We start from the raw sequence: 23,721 nt of genomic DNA on the forward strand, positions 1-23,721 counted from the left end.
AGTATTTTAAAATATTAAAGTTGGACCCCTACCTCACACCATATAAAAAATTAAATTGAAGATCTAGATGTAAGAGCTAAAACTAGAAAACTCTTAGAAGAAGACATAGGAGTAAATCTTTGTGACCTTGGATTAGGCAATGGTTTCTTAGATATGATACCAAAAGCACAAGCAACAAAAGAAAAAATAGATAAATTGGACTTTATCAAAACGAAAAAGTTTTTACCTCAAAAGGCACAGTCAAGAAAGAGGAAAGATAATTCACAAAATGGAAGAAAATATTTGCAAATCATATATAGGAATACTCTTATAAGATAGAATTCTTATAACTCAAATATAAAGAGACAACTAAATTTAAACATGGGCAATAGATATTTCTTCGAGGAAAATTTATAAATTGCTAATAAGCACATGAAAAGATGCTAAAAATCGTTAGCCATCAGGGAAATGCAAATCAAAACCACAATGGTACCACTTCATACCCATTAGGATGGCCATAATAAATGTGAGGGTGGGTACGGTGGCTCACACCTATAATCTCAACACTTTGGGAGGCAGAGGCAGGAGGATCACTCAATTCCAGAAGTTCAAGATGAGCCTAGGTAACATAATGAGACCCCATCTATACAAAAAAAAAACTTAAAACATTTAGCAAGGTATGGTGGTGTGTGCTTGTAGTCCCAGCCATTCAGGAGGCTGAGGTGCGTGGATTACTTGAGCGCAGGAGGTCAAGGTTGTAGTTGGCTGTGATTGTACCACTGCACTCCAGCCTAGGTGACAGAGAGAGACCCTTTCTCTAAATGAATAAATAAATAAATGGATGAATAATAACGAGAGTTGGTGAGGATGTGGAAAAATCACCCTCATACACTCCTGGTGGGAATGTAAAATGGCACAGCCACTTCAGAAAAGTCTAGCAGTTCCTTAAAAAGTTAAACACAGAGTTATCATATCACCCAGTCACTCCACTCCTATGTATACACCCACGAAATGTGAAAACATATGTCCATTCAAACTCATACATGAATGTTCACAGCAGCATCATGTATAACAGCCCAAAGGTGGAAATAACCTAAACACCTATCAATTAATGAGTAGATAAATAAATGTGGTACTCCTACACAGCAGAATACTGTTCAGTCATAAAAGGGAATGAAGTCCCAGCTACTCAGGAGGCTGAGGCAGGAGAATGGCATGAAACTGGGAGGCAGAGCTTGCAGTGAGCCGAGATCAAGCCACTGGACTCCAGCCTGGGTGAAAAAAAAGGAATGAAGTACTGATACATACTGCTACATGGATAAGCCTTGAAAACATTACGTTAAGTGAAAGAAGACAGGCAAAAGGTTACATATTGTATAATTCCACTTACATGATGTCCAGAATAGATAAATAGAGACAAGGCCCAAGACAGAGGCTGGAGGGAGGGAGAAATGGGAATGACTGCTAGTGGGTATGGGGTTTCTTCCTGGGATGATGAGAATGTTCTGGAATTAGATAGTGGTTTTGACACAGCAGGTATGTGGGAAAAAAAAAAGTGGTGATGATTACACAACTTTGTGAATATGCTAAAAGACACAAAATTGTATATATATATATATACATTTTTTGGACTTAATTCAAAATTAAAAAGATTTTATATATTTTTTCTTCCAACATGTATGTGTTGAGGTTATCTCTGTGTCAGAGACCATTTGGATGCCAGTGATACAGGAGGAAACAGAATACCTTGCCAGGTGGTGCACACAGTCTTGTGGGGAAGATTAACAATAAACAAGGAAACAACTCTATAATGAAGAATTGTGAAGTGAGCCGCCACGTGACCCAGTAGAGGCCATGAGGCGGGGTAGTTGAGGGACCTACGCTGGGTGGAGTCACCCTGTGGAAGGGACCTTTCAGCTGAGAGCTGAAGGATAAGGAGGAGCAGCCTAGTCAAAAGCAATGGGGAAGGTTCTAGCAGGGGGAAGAGCAGGGACTGGGGCCCTGAGGTTGGGAAGAGCATGTTCAAGAACACTAAGAAAAGCCAGGGTGGAAGGAAAGAAGTCAGAGATGAAACTGAAGAGTTGGGCAGGGCCCAATCAAGCAGGGCATTGTAGACCACAGTGTGGATTTCGTATTCTATTCTGATACCAAAAGTTCATTCATTTGCACACCATTTTCATGATTGTCACAATCAAGTTGCTCTTAAATCACCCAGGAAGACATCAAATTGCTTCTTAACAAGGTCAGTGGAGATCCAGGTTCTTTCCACTTCCCAGTCTCCGACCATCATAAATTATGCAATCGAGTTTCCCACATTGGAGAAAATCGCAGGGGTCAGCACATCTGGAGAGCAATACATGAGCCTTGCCCTGAGAAAACCTCCTTCCAATCATGGCATTTCTCCTGCCAGGTAAGTATCCATTCTGCCATCCTTAACGTGTCCTCATGCTCATCACGTCGGGGTCACAGGATGGTTGCTGCAGTTCCAAGGCTTCATGTATCTTTCTCAGGGGGAAGCAAGGGAAGGGACAGCTCTGGCTACATCTGTTCTAAACTGACCTGACGGGTTGGCAGTCTGAACTGAGACCTGATTCTGTCTGGAAATTCCAGACCCAGCTTAGGTCCTAAAGGATGAGGCCTTGGATTCACAGAGCTGTGTTGAAGGAAAAGGCCCTGGCCTCTGGGCCCCTCCTGATTTAAGGATTCTTGAGACAATCTGGGACCAGCCATGGAGCATCCTGCTTCCTGGGCTCCCACACTGTTAGCACCAGACAAATCCTCAGACTCTCTTCCTCTGCCCATTGAGCAGAGGCAGGAGAGGGGCTGGGAGTGGACAGAGGTCACACAGCACGTGGGGACATTGCTGTCTCTCCCCTACACCACCCCCACCTGCCAGTCACCTCACTCTCCTCTAACTCTCCTCCCAACTCCCCCCAAGCACCTTTCATGACAACGGTTCCTCTGGATCCAGGGAAGAAAACCCTGTGCAGATATTAGCATGATCACAAGAGAATCAAGAAGGCGAATCCACAGAGGCTGCCGTCACCATGTTTTCAACATCACCGCCATCATTGTAATATTTCCCAAAGCCCTAAAGAGAGGATGCCGGTGTCTTGGGTTACCTGCACCACAGCCAACTCCTAATTTGTCATGGGATGATTTAATAAAGCCTTCCCAAGCAGTGGGAATCACAGATTCATAACATCTGCTCATTTGTTGCTTCAATCCACTGAGAAGCCACTATAAGATGAGGCTGTGGCTCTGCAGACAGCAGACTCGACGCAAATCCCAGCTCAAGCCCTCACAAGCTGAGTGACCTCAAACATGGCATTTTCAATACTTTGTGCCCAGTTTTCTCATTAGTAAAATGGGGATGATGATAACACCTACCTGAAAGATTTGTTGGGATGATTAAAAGATCATGCATGCGAAATGCTACAGAGTGTCCAGCAGGCTTAGCTAATGGTAAGCAGCAAATATTTCCTGAGGACCACGCAGCAGGGCAGCTACCCCTCCTATCCCTTCTCCCCTTTCTCTACAGTAAAAGAATTTTCAGCATTTACTTGGGAAAATGTAGCCTATATTTCCCTGAATAAAAACTACATTTTCCAAATTCAGCCAGGCGCAGTGGCTCACGCCTGTAATCCCAGCACTTTGGGAGGCCGAGGAGGGCGGATCACGAGGTCAGGAGATCGAGACCATCCTGGCTAACACAAGGTGAAACCCCCTCTCTACTAAAAATACAAAAAATTAGCCGGGCGTGGTGGCGGGCACCTGTAGTCCTACTCGGGAGGCTGAGGCAGGAGAATGGCGTGAACCTGGGAGGTGGAGCTTGCAGTGAGCTGAGATTGCGCCACTGCACTCCAGCCTGGGTGACAGAGCAAGACTCCATAATAATAATAAATAAAAAACTACATTTTCCAGATTCCTTTGTAGCTGGGTGTGGCCACATGGTTAAGGTCTGGCCAGTAAGCTGTGAGAGACTCCTGAGTTGTGTCCTTCAAGGGATGGGCTTGCCTTTTCTTTCTCTCTCTCTCTTTTTTTTTTTTTTTTTTTTTGAGACAGGGTCTCACTCTGTCACCCAGGCTGGAGTGCTATGCTGTGATCACAGCTCACTGCAGCCTCGACCTCCCGGGCTCAAGCAATTTTCCCATCTCAGCCTCCCAAGTAGCTGGGACTACAGGAACATACCACCATGTCTGGCTAACTTTTTAAAAAATTTTTTGTAGAGACAGGGTTTTGCCATGTTGCCCAGGTTGGTCTTGAACTCCTGGACTCAAGCGATCCTCCCGCCTTGGCCTCCCAAAGTGCTGGAATTATAGGTGTGAGCCACTGCACCTGGCCTATGCCTTTTATTGCCTCCTGCCTACCTCTTGCTGTTTGGAATGTGAAAGCAAGGCTTGAGCTCCACCTTGGACTATGAAAAACAAGGACCTCACCTAAGGGATAGTAGAGTGGAAAGACAGAAGCAGATGGATTCCACATTTCTGTGGGGGCCCCTTACCATCTCTGAACTTCCTACATATGGACTTCAATGGGACAGATAAACTTCTAGCATGTTGAAGCCTCTTTTACTTTGGGTTCCCATTGCATACATCCAAACCTTAGCCCTAACTAATAGCACCTACTCTGTGCCAGACATCACATGCTGGTTTGTCTCAATCAGTATCCCCAGAGGCCAGCATGAAAGAAGAAAGGTAGGCTTACAGGCCAAAGTCACAGAACTAGCAAGTGGCCAGGGGAGAGCAGTCCTTGATCTGGACCCGTCACTGGAGGATCCAGGCCACAGGTCTGTGGTAGCTGCATTCCTAGTTTCTACCGAAAGCCATAGGACACAAATGTGCCTGGGTTTGAATCCTGCTCTGATGCTTACAATACTGTGTGACCTTAAGCAATTGGTTTCATAATTCTGAACATAATCTTATCTTATGGTTTAGTTGGAAGGCTTCAATAAGACAGAGATGATAGCGATAATGTGCCTGGCACATTGTGGGTGCTAAATAAATGTCACAGCCACTTTGGGACAAGTCCCAGTGGTCACCCAGGGGAACTTGGAGAAAAACAAAGGAAGACAAGTTCCTGTGAGACAAAGGGAAGGAGGGACAAGGCTCGGGGGAGTATCTTACTCCTTCACTTCCACCCATCCTGGCCTGTGGCGAAGGACGTCCATGAGTGTGTTCATGAGGGTGGTCTTGAACCGGATGGATGCTCTCTGCTCTCTGCAAGACAAGGCAATGAACATTTGTTCAGGATCAATGATTTTCCCAGGATGGCGCAAGGAGAGGAAAAAAGTAGGAGGAAGAGAAGTCAAGTTCCATACCTGGAAAGTTCCACACTGTATTTCAGAATTTAGCATTAGAGCATGATAACACTTAGCACAATCAGACTGAGAATTATAGAATCTTCAAATCATTGAAAAATAACGATCATTGTATCCAAGCCTACTATGTGCCAGGCACGGTCTGGTTGCTTTCCATGTGCTATGACTAATCCTTACATGAAATGATAAGTATTTGCAAAGCCCTCTCCTGGCAATCATCTGGGAAGATGAAGCAGATGTACTTTTTCCTATTCCTCCTACTGATACAACTGAAAACTCAAGATACTATCTATAAAACAAATATAAGACCGAAAGATAGAGAAGAAGGCAGACTGGCTGGGGATTTCAGGACCACAGGAACTACATGGTGGTGAATTCTCTGGGTTTCCTTTTTGTCTCATATAGTTCAGATATGGAGATGAAAAGCCACCAACCCAGAAATGCCAATGGGCACAGACAACAAAAGCTTCAACAAAAGCACCCAGTCCTAGCCAAAGGACCAAGAAAGGAGCAGCCTAGCCAGACAGAAGACTTGGGCTATCACTGCTCTACTCCAGCCGGACCCCCAAGAACACATCTGTGGCCCACTCCCAGTGATGCCAGCAAAGGCCGAGTAGGGAGTCTAGACTTCCCCTGAGTTTGCAGCAGGGCACCCAACACCCCTGCTTGGTGCTGTCAGAGAAGGCCACAGACAGAGCCAGGCTTTCATCCCTGCCAGGCGGTAATGAGCCTCCCACCCCCAGTGCAGCAGTGGAGACCACGTGTGGAGCCTGGACTTCCTCCCCAACCTGGCCGTAATGAGGTGCCCCTCCCACTCTGGGGTGATGTTAAAGGGGGCCTAGAGGAGAGCTGGAAATCAATAAAATCGAAAACAGAAAAACATTATAGCAAATCAGTAAAATAAAAGGCAAGTTCTCTGGAAAGATCAATAAAATCTACAAACCTATTTGTCAGCAAGACTGACAAAGGAAAGACCCAACTACCCAGTATGAGGACTGAAACAGAGGCTACCACTATGGAGCCCGCAGGTATCACAGCCACAATAAGGAAATGCTACCAACAGCTCTACACACCTACATTTGACAGCTTAGATGAAATGGAACAATTCCTCAAAAAGCACAATTACAACAACTCATCCAATGTGAAACAGGTAATTTGAATAGCTCTATAGCTATTAAGGAAATTGAATTCATAATTCAAAACTTCCCAAAAAAGAAATCTCCAGGCTCAGTGGTTTCACTGGAGAATTTCCCCAAATATTTGAAGAAGGATTAACACCAATCCTACACAATCTCTTCCAGAAAATAGAAGAGGAGGGAGAATTTCCAAATTCATTTTGCCAAACTAGTATTAACCTGATATCAAAACCAAAGACAGTACACAAGAAGTAAACCACAGACCAATATCCCTTATGAATATAGATGGAAAAAGCCTTAACAAAATGCAATCAAATAGAATTCAGCAATATATAAAAAGGATTATACACCATAACCAAGCGGAGTTTATTCCAGTAGGCAAGGCTGGTTCAGTATTCAAAAATTAATCAATGAGCCAGGCATGGTGTCTCACGCCTGTAATCCCAACCCTTTGGGAGGCTGAGACAGGCAGATTACTTGAGGTCAGTAGTTCAAGACCAGCCTGGCCAACATGGTGAAATCCCATCTCTACTAAAAATACAAAAATTAGTCAGGCATGGTGGTGGGCACCTGTAGTCCCAGCTACTCAGGAGGCTGAGGCAGGAGAATCGCTTGAATTGGGGAGACAGGGGTTGCAGTGGGCCGAGATAGCACCACTGCACTCCAGTGTGGGCGACAGAGAGAGACTGTCTCAAAAAACAAAACAAAACAAAACAAAACAACAACAACAACAAAAAAAAAACCAAGGTAATCAGTCATATTAACAGACTAAAATGGAGAAATCACATGATTATATCAATTGATGCAGAAAAGGCATTTGATCAAAATTAAACACTCATTCATTTAAAAACTCTGAGAGGAACTTCGTCAACTTGATAAAAGCATCTTAAAAAAACTCGAGCTAACATTATAATTAGTGGTGTGTGAAAGTTGTCAAATTCAAAATGGAATCACTTGTGTCAAACCCTGGCAAAATAGGGTCAGGGGGCCCGGCGAGGTGGCTCATGCCTATAATCTCAGCTCTTTGGGAGGCCGAGGCGGGCGGATCATTTGAGGTCAGGAGTTTGAGACCAGCCTGACCAACATGGTGAAACCACGTCTCTACTAAAAATACAAAAAAATTAGGCCGGGCGCAGTGGCTCATGCCTGTAATCATAGCACTCTGGGAGGCTGAGGCAGGCAGATCACCTGAGGTCAGGAGTTCCAGACCAGCCTGGCCAACATGGTGAAACCCCATCTCTACTAAAAATACAAACATCAGCTGGTCACGGTGGCTGGCGCCTGTAATCCCAGCTACTGGGGAGTCTGAGGCAGGAGAATCGCTTGAACCCAGAAGATGGAAGTTGAGGTGTGCCGAGATTGTGCCACTGCACTCCAGCCTAGGCAAGAGAGAGAGACCCTGTCTCAATAAATAAATTAAATAAATAAATAAATAAATAACCTTACTGTTGCAGTGTGCCGAGATTGTGCCACTGCACTCCAGCCTGGGCAAGAGAGAGAGACCCTGTCTCAATAAATAAATAAATAAATAAATAAATAAATAAATAAATAAATAAATAACCTTACTGTTCCAGAAGTCAGAGGGACTGAAATTGGTTGGCAGGGCTGCATTCCTTTTGGAGGCTCTAAGGGAGAATTTGTTTCCTTGTCTTTGCCAGCTTCTAGCCGGGCATGGTGGCATGTGCCTGTAATCCCAGCTACCCGGGAGGCTGAGGCAGGAGAATCACTGGAACCTGGGAGGCAGAGCCTGAAGTGAGCCGAGATCATGCCACTGCTCTCCAGCCTGGGTGATAGAACAAGACTCCATCTCAAAAAAAAAAAAAAAAAAAAAAAATTAGCCGGGCATGGGGGTGTGCACCTGTAGTCCCAGCTACTCAGAAGGCTGAGGCAGGAGAATCACATGAACTTGGGAGGCAAAGGTTGCAGTCAGCCGAGATCCCGCCACTGCACTCCAGCCTGGGCAACAGAGTGAGACTCCATCTCAAAAAATAAAAAGTAAAAAAATAAAAAAACAGAGCCAGGAAAGTTCATGAAGGGAGGATTCTCATGCATGATTTGCCAGATAATAAGAACTTTCACAAGAACATTTTCCAAACCACAGCTTACCACATGAGACAAGAGTACTGCTAACAGCACAAGGGCAGCTAGCAGCTAACACAAGAACACTAGCCTGACACTGTTTCTCAGGCCCAATCCAAAACTGCAAGGGCCTAACAAGATCTCCGAGACTCCAAGTCCTACCTAGCAACTACTGACACTCACCAATCTGCTACTGAACTCACCAGCTCTCATAAAAAACGCTGCTAGCGCCAATGAACTTTCTTTTGAAACAACTTACATAAATCTCCTCTTTCCCCAAGAGAACCCTAACCTTTTCCTTTGTTCTCAGACATGCTGGGGGCCACTCTAGTCTATATGGACATCCTGGACTGCAGTTCTACTTCTTGTATATTATTCCCAAATAAAACCTTTTTACTTGGAGATTTGTCTCTATTTTTTTATGTTGACAGATGAAAAACTGGAGTTGGAGACCAGACTGAGCAACATAGTGGGACATTGTCTCTAAAAATAAAAATAAATTAAACAATAATCAGCACTGCAGCCCGACCTAGCTCAAATACTAACAAGCTCAAAATGGCAGTGAAGGAGATTGGATTGGAGTGCACACAATTTAATTAAAGCTGCAGCCCAACCCATGTTCAACTCAGCTTTAGGAGGAATCTGAATGATCAGCCCCTAAACCTAACTGCTAGTCAGAGGAAGGAGCTCGCATACTCTATAAAGTGTGTGTACGTATGTGTGTGTGTATATATATATACATGTATATATATATAAAGTGTGTGTATGTATGTGTATATATGTATATGAAGACTAAAAAATTATTATATATAATTGTTTTTCATACACAATATCCAGAGTGCAGTTCTAAAAATATAACACATGCAATAGCAAAGCAGGGAAATGTAATACATAATCAAGAGGAAAAACAGCCAATTGAAATAAACCCCATAAATGACCCAATTATCAGAATCATTAGAGAAGGAATTTAAAAATTATTATAAATATGTTACAGGATTTATGGGAAAAGATGGATACAATGTGTGAATAGATGAGTTATTGCAGAAAAGAACCAAATGGCCAAGGGGCTCACACCTGTAATCCCAATACCTTGGGAGGCTGAGGTGGCAGGATCACCCAGGAGTTCAAGACCAGCCAATGCAACACAGTGAGACCCTATTTCTACACAAAGTTTTAAAATTAGCCAGGCATGGTGGCATGTGCCTGTAGTCCCAGCTACCTGGGGAGCTGAGGTGGGAGGATCACTTGAGCCCAGGAGGTTGAAAGCTGCAGTGAGCCATGATCGCACCACTGCACTCCAGCCTATGTGACAGAGCAAGACCCTGTCTCAAAAAAAAAAAAAAAAAAGAACCAAATGGAAAGTCTAGAAGGGAAAACTATAATATCTGAAATTAAAAGTTCAGTGGATGTGCTTAACAAGAGACTAGGCATTGAGAAGGAAAAACCGTACATTTGAAAACAGTCCAATTGAAATTGTTCAAACTGAATTAGATAAACAATTTTTACATGAACAGAACCTCAGTGACTCGTGAGATAATATCAAGCAGTCTAACATACGTATAACTGAAGTTCAAGAAAGAGATGGGGAAGAGATAGGACAGAAAATATTTTTTGAAGAAATGATGGCTAAAAAATTTTCCAAATTTGATTAAATTATCAACTCACAGATTCAAGACGCTTAATTAACCCCAAGCAAGATAGACACAATATAAACTACACCCAGGTAAACCACAGTCAAATTGCTGAAAAACAGAACAGTCTTAAAAAAAAAAGTCTGAGAAAAAAAGACACATCACATAGTGGGGTGAGGGTGGTGGAGAGTGGGAGTGGAAGACAAGAACAGCTGACTTTGGCCAGGCGCAGTGGCTCACACCTGTAATCCCAGCACTTTGGGAGGCTGAGGCAAGCAGATCACCTGAGGCCAGGAATTCGAGACCAGCCTAACCAACATGGAGAAATCTGGTCCTTACTGAAAATACAAAAATTAGCCAGGCGTAGTGGCGGGTACCTGTAATCCCAGCTACTCAGGAGGCTGAGGCAGGAGAATCCCTTGAACCTAGGAGGTGGAGGTTGCAGTGAGCCGAGATTGCACCATTGCACTCCAGCCTAGGCGACAGAGCAAGACTCCGTCTCAAAAAAAAAAAAGAACAGCTGACTTCACATCAGAAACAACATAAGCCTGAAGACAAAGAAATATCATCTTTCAAGTGCTTAAAGAAAAAAGATCAACCTCGAATTCTATATCCAGTAAAACTTTACTTAAAATATGACAGTGAAATAAAGACATTTTCAAATAAATAAAAGCTGAGAGAATTTATTGCCAACAGATCCACACTATAAGAAACACTAAAGAACGTTCCTCGGGCTGAAGGAAAATTATACCAGATGGAAATTCAGAAAGAATGAATAGTGGGGTAAATATGGAATACTTTCTTTCATGTCTTAATTTAAAAAAAATACAAGTAGCTATTTAAAGCAAATATAGTGAGAATGTAATGAAGGGTTTATAACATATTTACAAGTAAATATATGACAAAAATAGCAGCACAAAGGATCAGAGGGGAGCAAACAGAAGTGTGTTGCTATAGGGTTCTTAGTTGTGCATGAAGTGGTGTAATTATGCTTCAAGGTAGACTGTGATAAGGTAAGGATGCATATTGTAATCCCCTAGAGCCATAGGTTGTGAAGTGTGGTCTCAAGTATTCCTCAGGGTCCCCAACTCTTTTTCAGGGGTACACAAAGTCTTCCCTTTTCCAAATACTATCTTTGTGAGGCTAGATTTTCTTCCTATCCTTCGACCAAAACAATCTATCACAACAGATTGAACACAGAAAATCTGGAAAGTCAAATGTTTTCTAATAAGCCAGACGTTAAAGAGATTCACAAAAATTTAAAACGACTACTACTCATCTCAGTACATTTTGGTGGGGAAATTATAACTATAACTCACAAAAATGTTGGGCCGAACACAGTGGCTCACACCTGTAAACCCAGCGCTTTGGGAGGCCAAAGCAGGCGGATCACTTGAGGTCAGGAGTTCGAGACCAGCCTGGCCAACATGGTGGCCGTCTCTACTAAAAATACAGAAATTAGCCAGGCATGATGACCTGTAATCCCAGCTACTTGGGAGGCTGAGGTACGAGAATCACTTGAACCCGGGAGGCAGAGTTTGCAGTGAGCCGAGATCACACCATTGCACTCCAGCCTGGGTGACGACAGAGTGAGACCCTGTGTCAAAAAAAAAAAAAAAAAGTTTATGCTACCATGTAATGAGTTTTTTTTTTTTGCTTTTTAAATGAATTAATAAGTATTTTAAAAATTTATCAGCTTAGGCCAGGCATGGTGGCTCATGCCTGTAATCCCAGCACTTTGGGAGGCCAAGATGCGTGGATCACCTGAGGTCAGGAGTTCAAAACCAGCCTGGCCAACATGGTGAAACCCCATTTTGTACTAAAAATACAAAAATTAGCTAGATGTGGTGGCGCATGCCTGTAATCCCAGCTACTCGGGAGGCTGAGGCAGGAGAATTGCTTGAACCCCGGAGACGGAGATTGCAGTGAGCCAAGATCGCACCACTGCACTCCAGCTTGGGCGACAGAGTGAGACTCCATCTCAAAAATAAAATAAAATAAAATTCATCAGCTTAAATTTTTAATATGGTACACATTGTTAGATGTATGCCACATATACAAAAGTCAGTTGGGCTCACAATTATTTTTAAGTTGTAAAGGGACCCACCCTGAGCTTAAACTTTTAGAACCACTGCTCTAAAGCAACCATTTAAAAGATCAAATAGGCTGGGCACGATGGCTCATGCCTGTAATCCCAGCACTTTGGGAGGCCAAGGTGGGAGGATCACTTGAGCCCTGGAATTTGAGACCAGCCTGAGCAACATGGCAAGACCTCATCTCTACAAATAATATGAAAAAAAAAAAAGATAAAATAAGGAGGTTTAGCTAAAAGTCAGTAGAGGAGACAACATGGACTACTAAAAATACATGCAATAGACCTGAAACGACAGAGATACAATTTCAAAATCCATCAGCTTACAGAAAATATTAAAAATCAGACAAATACCAAATGTTCACAAGAATGTGGAGAAATGACAATTATCTTACAATGCTGATGGGGTGCACGTTGGGCATACCTTTGGAGAGCAATCTGGCATATTACAACGATCAAGGACTATGTCACACACATCAGACTGGCAAGAATCTAAAGGTCCAAGTTTTGGCAACAATGGGATAAAATGGAAACTCCTCCTCTGCTGGTAGAACACACTTTGCAGGGTCACCAGGCAGTTTTTAGTAAAGTCGAATATGCACGTACTCTAAACTCAGCAACCTGTCCTAGCTCTATACCCTGGGTTTGTACTCTGCATTTCTACCAGGAAACACGTGTGCAAGGATGCTTATATGTAATTGTTAATATTTTTTATAGAAATAACCTGTGGCACACACTGTTGGTGGTCCACCCATACACCTTTGGCATTCACCACTCCTGTGCATGCAAACCAAAGAGCTTCCCACTGCCAGCACCTTCGATGCCACCTGAGGGTTTTCCCTGGCCCCCGGAGTCTGCTCAGCCAGCATGTGGAGCAGATTGGAAGCACCAGAGTGAACTGACCCTCTGCCAACAGCATACAACCAGTGATGACTGGAGTTGGTGGATAAATCTGCTAAGTCTCTCATCTCTCACTTAGGATAAGTCTGCAGTGCATTCTACCTTCTCCCAGGAATTCCCCGGGGGATTGAGCCCACTTGTCCACAGCAATTACCTGTCAATGATGCACCTTTTACTAGTTTCTCTCCTTAGCTGTCTTACTTCCCCACTTCCCTGTCAGTGCTCACTGGAATTACCTTCCAAATAAACCACTTGCTCTCACATCCTTCCCTCAGGGTCAGTTTCTAGTGAAACCAATACTTCATAACTGCCTTTCCACAGGCAGATGGGTAAATAATGTGTGATACACAATGAAACAGAGATAGCAGTTACAATGCATTCAGAGCTACATGTGCCAACATGGATAAACACCAAACATATCATTTTGTGTGATAAAAGCAGGGTGCAGAATGGTAATAACAGTACAACGACACTTACATAACTTGTATTCCTAGCTACTCATGCAGTTGGGGTGGCCATGTGACACAATTCTAGTCAATAAGAGAAACATAAGACTGCTAGAAAGGGTAAGTTCCTGGGAAAGTTTTGCTCTTTTGATGAAAGAAAGAAAGAAAGGAAAGAAGGAAGGAAGGAAGAGAGAGAAAGAGAGAGAGAGAGAGAAAGACAGAAAGAAAAGAAAGAAGAAAAAAAGAAAGAAAGAAAGAGAGAGAAGGAAGGAAAGAAAGAAAGAAGGAAAGAAAGAAAGGATAGATGTGGCTTGAGTCTTTCCTCCCCTCTTCTTCCTGTCCTGATCATGACATGAAGGCTGGAGCTGTAGTGGCCATTTGGTCTCCATGAGGAAGAGGTCAAGACAATCATGAAGGCTCATGCCTGTAATCCCAACACTTTGGGAGGCCGAGGTGGGATGATCACTTGAGGCCAGGTGTTGGAGACCAGCCTGGGCAACATAGTGAGACCTCATAACTACAAAAAAAAAAAAATTAAAAAAATTAGCTAGGCCGGGCGCAGTGGCTCACACCTGTAACCCCAGCATTTGGGAGGCCAAGGCGGGTGGATCACAAGGTCAAGAGTTCAAGACCAGTCTGGCCAATATGGTGAAACTCCGTCTCTACTAAAAATACAAGAATTAGCCAGGTGCACTGGCATGAGCCTGTAGTCCCAGCTACTCAGAAGGCTGAGATGGGAGGATTGCATGAGCCTGGGAGGTCAAGGCTGCAGTTAGCCATGATCGCACCACTGCACTCCAGCCAACAGAGTAAGACTCCGTCTCAAAAAAAGAAAAAAAAAGGCAATCATGAAGACGCTGGCTCTGACATTATTGAACCACTGTACCAGCACTCCAGACTCTTTTCTTCACTCTTTGTGAATAAAATAAATACAATTTGTTTAAGCTACTATTATGAGTTTTCTCTCACTGGTAGTGGAACACATATCTATATGTGCCCTCAATAAGGCACATAAATAAAAAATATTTTGTGGTAAATGTGTGTGTGTGTGTGTGTGTGTGTGTGTGTGCCTTTATAAAATAAGTAGATGGGGCCTTGATATGGTTTGGATGTTTGTCCCCTCCAAATCTCAAGTTAAAATGTGATTCTCAATGTTGAAGGTGGGGCCTGGTGGGAGGTGGTTGGATCCTGAAAATGGATCCCTCATGAATGGTTTGGCAACATCCCCTTGGTGATAAGTGAGTTTTCATTCAGTTCATGGGAGATCTGGTTGTTTAAAAGAGCCTGGGACCTCTCCCTTGTTCCCACTCTTGCCATGTGACACGCCTGCTCCCCCTTTGCCTTCCATCATGATTGTAAGCTCCCTGAGGCCTCACCAGAAGCTGAGCAGATGTTGGTGCCATGCTTGTATAGCCTGTAGAAACATGAGCCAATTACACCTCTTTTCTTTATAAATTACTCAGTCTCAATTAGCCAGGTGTGGTGGCGGACACCTGTAATTCCAGGCTGAGGCAGCAGAATCGCTTGAACCCAGGAGGCGGAGGTTGCAGTGAGCCGAGATCAGGCCATTGCACTCCAGCCTGGGCAACAAGAGCGAAACTCTGTCTCAAAATAAATAAATAAATAAAAAACCTCAGGTATTCCTTTATAGCAATGCAAAAACAGCCTAACACAGGTCTGTTAAGTGCTCTTTGTTTTGTTGGGATGGGGGTCAGGTGGACATGTATGTTTAGGGCCAGGATCCGGAACATTGCTGAGTTGCACTACATAAGAGAGTGAGAGATTTGAAGTTGGTGAGATAGTCAGAATGGAGAGAAAGAAGGCAAAGAAGATGGGCATTGCATGAGAGAAGCATCCCAAATCACCCTCCTCAGTGGTAGTATAGCCAGGAGGGACTTTAGAAAGAACAAAAATATCTGGCTGGGCGCGGTGGCTCATTCCTGTAATCCCAGCACTTTGGGAGGCCGAGGCAGGCAGATCACCTGAGGTCAGGAGTTCGAGACCAGCCTGACCAACAAGGAGAAATCCTGTCTCTACTAAAAATACAAAATTAGCTGGTCATGGTGGCGCATGCCTGTAATCCCAGCTACTCGGGAGGCTGAGGCAGGAGAATCGCTTGAACCCAAGAGGCAGGGTTTGCCGTCAGCTGAGATCGTGCCATTGCACTCCAGTCTGGGTAACAAGAGTGAAACTCGAGAAGAGAAGAGAAGAGAAGAGAAGAGAAGAGAAGAGAAGAGAAGAGAAGAGATCTAATGGATCAGAGAATAGACTATCTAAAACATTTGCTATGTAAACTACCTCCTCTAACTCCCCACAAAAATCTTCAATAAAGTCTACGTTGCTCACTCCCGCTTTGTGCAAGTGGATTCTTTTTAGGAGATCCAAAGGGGTGCTGGGTTTGGCATGCAGGTTGTTGATGCAGAGTGAAGCAGAAGATCAGAGCATAGCTGACCTGCAAGTTATCAAGTCATCACAGGGTTGTTGAAGGAGGCAGGAGAGACCAAAGTTAGACAGTGGGCCCTGGAGTCCAACAAGCTCTGCCCCTAACTGATCGTGTGATCTTGAGCAAGTCACTTAGCCTTTTTGAGCTTCAGTTTCTCCATCTGTAAAATGGACACAATAGTAGTATCTACTTCAGATGGTCGTGGTCAGGATTCAATGAGCTAATACAGGTAAAGTGACAGGCCCAGAGCCTGGCACATGGTAAGTGCTCAATAATGGTTTAGCATTACTCCTTCTACTATCATTTTCATTATAATTGTTGAAGTAGAAAAGGGAGAGAGGGATTGAAAAGGGGAGGGAAGGAGAGAGGTTGGTTGCTCTGTGATTGTTGGATTGGATGGGACCACTCACCGCTCTTTTCCCTTTGACAATCCATGGCCCTTGTAATTTTGGTTCTGCAATGAGGAAAGGAAAAGGATGTAACTGGTTTTGTATATCTGCCCTGTTTTTCCAGGTTAACTTACTGCAGATATTAAAATGCCCAAACCATCTGACTCAACAATGCCTAGGTTCTGAGACACGAAGGTCCAGCCTGATCAAGTTCCCACTGGCAACCACGTCCCCAGCAAATGGACCAGAATTTATCTGCTGTGAATGAACTCCCAAGTATCCAAGGTACCACCTTACTGCAGGTTTGCTCCACAGGTATGACCAGTATAGCAAATGCCTGGTTTTCAGTACTCCAAAGGTCAGCCCTGAACCCCAGTTTTGAAAGCTCAGCTCAATACACTCTGTGAGAAGGATCTGAACTTTTTTTGTTTGTTTGTTTGTTTGTTTGTTTGTTTGTTTTGAGATGGAGTCTCGCTCTGTCGCCCAGGCTGGAGTGCAGTGGTATAATCTCAGCTCTCTGCAACTTCCACCTTCCGGGTTCAAGTGATTCTCCTGCCTCAGCCTCCCTAGTATCTGGAATTACAGGCACCCACCACCACACCCAGCCAATTTTGTATTTTTAATAGAGATGGGGTTTCGCCATGTCGGCCAGGCTTGTCTGGAACTCCTGACCTCAGGTGATCCACCCGCCTCGGCCTCCCAAAGTGCTGGAATTACAGGTATGAGCCACCGTACCCAGCCGATCTGGACTTTCTACTCTTAACTTGGAATGTTTGATTAAATTGAGGATCCCAGAAGGGGCTAAGTCAAAGACTCAGAGCAATGTTAATTCCTTTCACCCCAAATGAACCTTTCAAATCCTCAATGGGTGGTGGGTATTATTTCACTTCAACCATGTCCAAAACAGCTTGGCCCTCTGTCCTGGGAAGATTGATTCCTAAAGGCACGTATGAAGAGAGAAATCAAAATTGGTCCTGTGCAGGATGACATTTGCAGCTGGGACAGACCTGCCATCTGCATTCATTTTCTATTGCTGGGTAACAAATTACCACAAAATCAGTGGCTTAAAATGATGGGAATCCATTATCTCAGTTTCCGTGGGCCAGGAGCGTGGGCATGACTTAGCTGCATCATCGGCTCAGCTCTCACAAGGCCACAGTCAAGGTGATGGCTGGGGTTATGGCTCTCATCTAGGGCATGGGATCCCCTTCCAAGCTCATTCAGGTTGTTGGCAGAATTCAGTTGCCTAGGGTTGTAGGACGGAGGTCCCTGTTTACTTGCTAGCTGTCTGCTGGGGACTGCTCTCAGCTCCTAGAGGCTGCCTGCAGCTCCCTGTAGTGTGGCCCCCATAGGCACTTCACAACATGCACATTTGTTTTCTTCCAGGCCACATGGAGCACGTCCCTCTGATTTGCAATCCTCCCCTCTCCAAGTCACCTATGATGGAGTCTTAAGTAATGGAAGGTAATCACCATAGTAACCATACCATCAGATTCACACACTCCTCCATGCTCAAGGAGAGAGAATTGTACAAGGCATGTACACTAGGGGGTGGGTATCTTGGGGCCCATCTTAGAATTCTGCTTAGCATACCAGCCTACCTCTCAAAGAGTGGCGGAGAGGAGTGGAGGAAACTGCTTTACAAAACTGGCAGAAGCAAGCCCCACTGAAACACAGTGAAATCTTGTTTCATTCTTCCATTCAAGCCCTTCCAACTCCCCTAACACTAGTCAAGCTGTCCCCGTCTTTTTGTATTTTATCTTTAATCTTCTCTCATGCTTTCAATTCCATTTTCCATATGTTTATCCAGTTGCTACAGAGCCTTTGGTTAAAAAAATTTTCCTCTCCTCATTGCATTGCATTGGCACGTCTGTCACAATTCAACTGACCATGTGTATGTGGATCTATCTCAAGACTGTGTTTTGTTCTATTTACTTGTCTATCCTTATGTCACTTATCATATTGGCTTAATTACTGCTGTAGCTTTCTAGTAAATCTTGAAGTCAGGTAGAGTAAATTCTGATTTCAAGATTGTCTTTGCAATTAGGGGTCCTTTGCACTTCAACATAAATTTCAGAATTGGCTTGCCAATTTCTACAAAAAAACATGAGATTTTGACTGGGATTGCAATGAATCTACAGATATTTTCAGGAAGTGACACTATAAGGTACTGAGCCTTCCAATCCATGAATAATATGGTCTCTCCATTAATTTAAATCTTTTAAAAAATTGTTTCTATTTTCTAGTTTTCAGTATAGCAGCCTTGTACATTTTTAATTAAATTTATTCATAGGTATTTGATTTAATGATGCTATTGGATACAGTATTTTTAAATTTAATTTTCTAACTGATGATAGTAAATTGTAATAAGCAGAAAAAGGCCACCTTCAAAGATGTCCATGTCCTAATCCCTAGAACGTATCAATGTGTTACATTATATGGCAAGGGGGATTTAAAATTGCAGATGGAATTAAGGTTGCTAATAAAAGAACCTCAAAATAGAAAGATTATTTTGTATTTTTTGGGCAGGCCCAATGTAATCACAAGGATCCTTAAATGTGGAAGAAGGCAGAGTCAATGTCAGAGTGTCAGAGTCACGCAATGTGAGAAGAACTGCCTTTGAACATGAAAGGGGACCATGAGACAGCCTCCAGAAACTAGAAAAGGCAAAAAAACAGGGGTTCTCTCCTAGAGCCTCCAGATATGAAGGCAGCCCTGCTAACACCTTGATTTTAGCCCAGTGAGACCCCTTTCAGACTTCTGATCTCATGAACTGTAAGATAGGGACCAGGTGCAGTGGCTCACACCTGTAATCCCAGCACTTTGGGAGGCCAAAGCAGGCAGATCATTTGAGGTCAGGAGTTCAAGACCAGCCTGGCCAACATGGTGAAACCCCATCTCTACTAAAAATTACAAAAATTAGCCATGCATGGTGGCACACACCTATAGTCCCAGCTAATTAGGAGGCTGAGGCAGGAGAATCGCTTGAACCCAGGAGGCGGAGGTTGCAGTGAGCCAAGATTGCACCACTGCACTCCAGCCTGGGTGACAGAGACTCCATCTCAAAAAATAAATAAATAAATAAATAAATAAATAAATAAATAAATAAATAAATAAAAACTGTAAGGTAATAAGTTAGTGTTTTCAAAAGCCATTGAATTGGTGACAATTTGTTAAAGCAGACATTGGAAATTGATACATATATAGAAGTATAACTGATTTTGTACATTGACCTTGTATTTGATGCCCTTGCTGAATTATTAGTTTTGGTAGTTTGTAAATCCTTTGAGTTTTCTCTGGATACAATGATGTCATCTGTGAATAAAGGCAGACTTACTTACTTCTTTCTTTTCAATATTTATGCTTTTTATTTCCTTTTCTTGCTTTATTGCACTGGTGGAAACTCTAGTATGTACAAAGTTGACTAAAAGTGGTAAGAGTTGACATCTTTATCTTGCTCCTGATCATAAGAGGAATGCATTCTCTATTTCAGCTTTTAAGAATGATACTGGCTGTAGGTTCCTATAGTTTCCTGTACTATATTGAGTAAATTTCCTACTATTCTCTGGTTTTCGGAGGGTTTATCATGAACAGGCTTTTTTTTTTTTAACTTATTTAAAACATCTTTTCTTATGTAATTATGCAATTATATAATTCATTTAAAACATCTCTTATTATGTAATTATTATGTAATTTGACCATTATAGGAGTCAAAGATGTTTGACTCTGAGATGTTTAACATTTACATCTGCCTGGGCCCCCAAGAACAGTAAACTTTTTTATTTAGCATTTCTCAGATTAGCCTGAGGACTCATCTAAGATTAAGAATTCTTGCTGGGAACAGTGGCTCATGCCTGTAATCCCAGCACTTTGGGAGGCTGAGGCAGGTGGATCACGAGGTCAGGAGTTCAAGGCCAGCCTGGCCAACATGGTGAAATCCTGTCTCTACTAAAAATACAAAAATTAGCCAGGCATGGTGGCAAGAAACTGTAATCCCAGCTACTCGGGAGGCTGAGGCAGAAGAATCGCTTGAACCCAGGAGGCGGAGTTGCAGTAAGCTGAGATTGTGCCATTGCACTCTAGCCTGGGTGATGGCAAGACTCCGTCTCAAAAAAAAAAAAAAAAAAAAAAAAAAAAGAAAGAATTCTCAGGAGGAAGGTTTTTTCCCTATATTGAAGCTGACTGGCTTCCTAGTTGTCTCCCACTGCTGAAGGGTAAATTGGTTCTAATTACACCTTTACTAAGCGTGGGGGTCTCTGAAGGGTCCAGCTTTATGGTGCAGTCTCAGTTCCAACTCCTTGCCCAGTGGGCCCCATGACACTCTCCAACTCCTGTTTGTGAGACAATCAATGTCTTCCCCAAGGAAAATGACAAATGAAGAATCAGTTAGTGACAATTCTGTTTTTTTATTTTCCTTCTTTGTGTGTGTGTGTATTAGGGTGGGGGTCCCTTGGGGATTTTTCTTCTACCAATCCTTACCCCTCCACATAAACAGGTCAGCTATACAGTTCAAAGGATGTTTGTTATATATTGCCTAGCAGATTTAAGTGTGTTGTATTAATAAGCTTTTCAAGAAATCTCATCTGTCATATTGCCTGAGATAAAAGTCCTATTACTATCTTGACCCAAAAAACAGCCCAGGGATATAAATACTTTCCCCAAACCACTAAAATAATGCATTTAGAAAAGACAAGGCGGCCGGGCGTGGTGGCTCACGCTTGTAATCCCAGCACTTTGGGAGGCCGAGGCGGGCGGATCACGAGGTCAGGAGATCGAGACCACGGTGAAACCCCGTCTCTACTAAAAATACAAAAAAATTAGCCTGGCATGGTGGCGGGCGCCTGTAGTCCCAGCTACTCAGGAGGCTGAGGCAGGAGAATGGCGTGAACCTGGGAGGCGGAGCTTGCAGTGAGCTGAGATTGCGCCACTGCACTCCAGCCTGGACGACAGAGCAAGACTCCGTCTCAAAAAAAAAAAAAGAAAAAAAGAAAAGACAAGGCTACAAGACTTTTAAAAAAAAATGATCTTATTGAGAAAATGATTCAAAAGTTGCTTATTTGCTTGTATGGGCTACAAACAGAGAACTTTAATTTTATTTCTCGTTGGTGCCATTCATAGAAGGTAGCATGAATGGCGCCAGTTGGTGTTGAGTCAAAAAGAGCATAGGCTCGTGACATTGCCACCTGCCTTCATTCCCGTCTCTATTCCTGGAGTCCTGCTCTGAGCTCCCTGGTACTACCTACCAGGTGGAGACAGCCATGCTGAAACCAGTTTGCCACACCAGCTTACCCAAGACTTTGATTATCTAACCAGAGATCAGCTTCATTGCTTAGCTGGTTCCACTAATCCCAGCTTCATTCCTGCCTTATCCAATTCCTCATTTCCCCTTAGCCCTCTGGAGAGTTCCCAACATACCTCAGAGCTGAGGTCTTGGCGACCATAACCTTGAGGAGATGAGGTCAAAGGTTGGAACACGTGGTATTCTGACCTCTGGCATTCTCTAGGCATATTTTTGTGAGGGTATACAAAGTATATCCTGGCATGTTCTCTTAAGGCTGACATGAACGTTCCTGCTCAAATAAGTTCATACTCCTATTTCCCCTGGGTCATTTGAAAGAAACCGCAAAGTCCTAAGTCAATATACAGGAGATCTTTCTTTCCCTTTCCAACAACAAAAACAAAATTCATAGTGTCACAAAGAACTAGTCCACTATTTTTTTCCTTCATCCAACGTGGTCTGCTACACCCATGTCTATACTATATTCACAGTGTAGACTGCTATGAGTTTGTGCATTCTTCAGCAACCTGCGGTTCATCCTTCCTTTCAAAGGAATCAGTCGGGTTCAAGGGAAGGGACTATTTCAGTAGACGTTTGTTTTCTTTTTTTCTAATACTTTTATAAAGTGATATGCAGAAAGCCAAGGCAGGAGGATCACTCAAGCCCAAGAGGTTGAAGCTTCAGTGAGCCGTGTTCGTGCCACTGCACTCCAGCCTGAGCAACAAAATGAGACACTGTCTCAAAAAAAAAAAAAAAAAGAAGTTATATGTGTCCCAATCTGTGTATTTAAAGAGTATTAATTTTTAAAATTTGAGAGTTTGGTCATGATTAGCATAGTGGTAGTTGAGGTAGAGGAAAAAATAAATTCAAGACATATTTAGAAAGCTAAAGGAAGGAGGCTTTTATTGGATGTGGCATGTGAGGAAGATGGAGGAGTCAACAGTCCCAGTTTTTTAGCTGAGCATCTAGACAGGTAGTTCAACAGTCATTCAACATGTATCAACTGTAGTCAGCTCTGCTGAGGACCGGGAATGCAGGGAAGAACAAGTCAGATTAGATCCAAGAGCAGCAGGGAAGACAGATGTTAAACAAATAGTCACATGAATAATGAATTGTAGTAAAAAGGCAAAGTTCAAGGCACTCCGAGAGCAGATAAACTCATTTTTTGTTGTGAGAGGGAATTAAAGAAATAAGAGGCTACCCAGGTACAGTGGTTCATGCCTGTAATCCCAGCACTTTAAGAGGCCAAGGCGGGAGATGGGTTTGAGGCCAAGTGTTCCAGACAAGCCTGGGCAACATAGCAACGTAACATAGAGACTCCTCTGTCTCTACACAAACTAAAAAAGAATTAGCTGAGCATGGTGGCACACACAAGTAATCCCGGCTACTTGGGAAGCAGAGGCAGGAGAATCGCTTGAGCCCAGGAAGTCAACTGAGCCACGACCACACCACTGCACTCCCTCCTGAGCAACAAAGTGAGACCTTGTCTCAAAAAAAAAAAAAAAAAAAAAGGAAAGAAAGAAATGAAGGTGCCATTCATGAATGAGAGCTGGGATTAAGAAGTAAGATGGAGGCTGGGCGCAGTGGCTCACGCCGGTAATCCTAGTACTTTGGCAGGCCGAGGCGGACAGATCACGAGGTCAAGAGATCGAGACCTGGCCAACATGGTGAAACCCTGTCTCTACTAAAAATACAAAAATTAGCTGGGCGTGGTGGCAGGCGCCTGTAGTCCCAGCTACTCAGGAGGCTGAGGCAGGAGAATCGCTTGAACCCGGGAGGCAGAGGCTGCAGTGAGCTGAGATCGCGCCACTGCACTCCAACCTGGCGACACAGTGAGACTCCGTCTCAAAAAAAAAAAAAAAAAAAGTAGGTTGGGGTGGGGAGAGCTGGATTTTACTGTCACTCATTTTCCCTCTTTGACTTTCATTTTTCCCATTCTTAAAATGGGAAATGCCCTCTTTGGAAATCAGAATAAAAAATGCCCTCTTGGAGGGCAGAGGTTTGTCTGATTCACCTGTGTCCCTTGGC

General features: G+C 43.4%; 1 protein-coding gene and 1 non-coding gene across 5 annotated transcripts in view; both read right to left on the reverse strand.

The window, feature by feature from the left end:
- The window catches only part of TTLL9 (tubulin tyrosine ligase like 9), a 75,286-nt gene that overhangs the window by 41,949 nt on the left and 9,616 nt on the right, over positions 1-23,721 (reverse strand). For 2 of the 4 annotated variants that reach the window (XM_058432952.1, XM_058432951.1), the window contains exons 1-3: positions 21,831-21,938; positions 16,437-16,480; positions 5,106-5,198 (exon numbers count right to left, since the gene is read on the reverse strand). In XM_058432952.1, coding sequence (XP_058288935.1) covers positions 5,106-5,198; positions 16,437-16,480; positions 21,831-21,923 — 230 coding nt within the window. In that variant the 5' untranslated portion in view covers positions 21,924-21,938. Of the gene's footprint in view, positions 1-5,105; positions 5,199-16,436; positions 16,481-21,830; positions 21,939-23,721 lie in introns of those variants that run through there. The other 2 variants (XM_058432954.1, XM_058432953.1) reach the window with 1 other exon arrangement.
- On the reverse strand, positions 2,226-2,397 carry LOC116461577 (U1 spliceosomal RNA). Its single transcript, XR_004246113.1, has one exon. It is a non-coding gene; the product is annotated as a U1 spliceosomal RNA (small nuclear RNA).

The sequence above is a fragment of the Hylobates moloch genome, unplaced genomic scaffold (genome assembly GCF_009828535.3).
Source record: "Hylobates moloch isolate HMO894 unplaced genomic scaffold, HMol_V3 SCAFFOLD_21, whole genome shotgun sequence".
Taxonomy (NCBI): Eukaryota; Metazoa; Chordata; class Mammalia; order Primates; family Hylobatidae; genus Hylobates; species Hylobates moloch.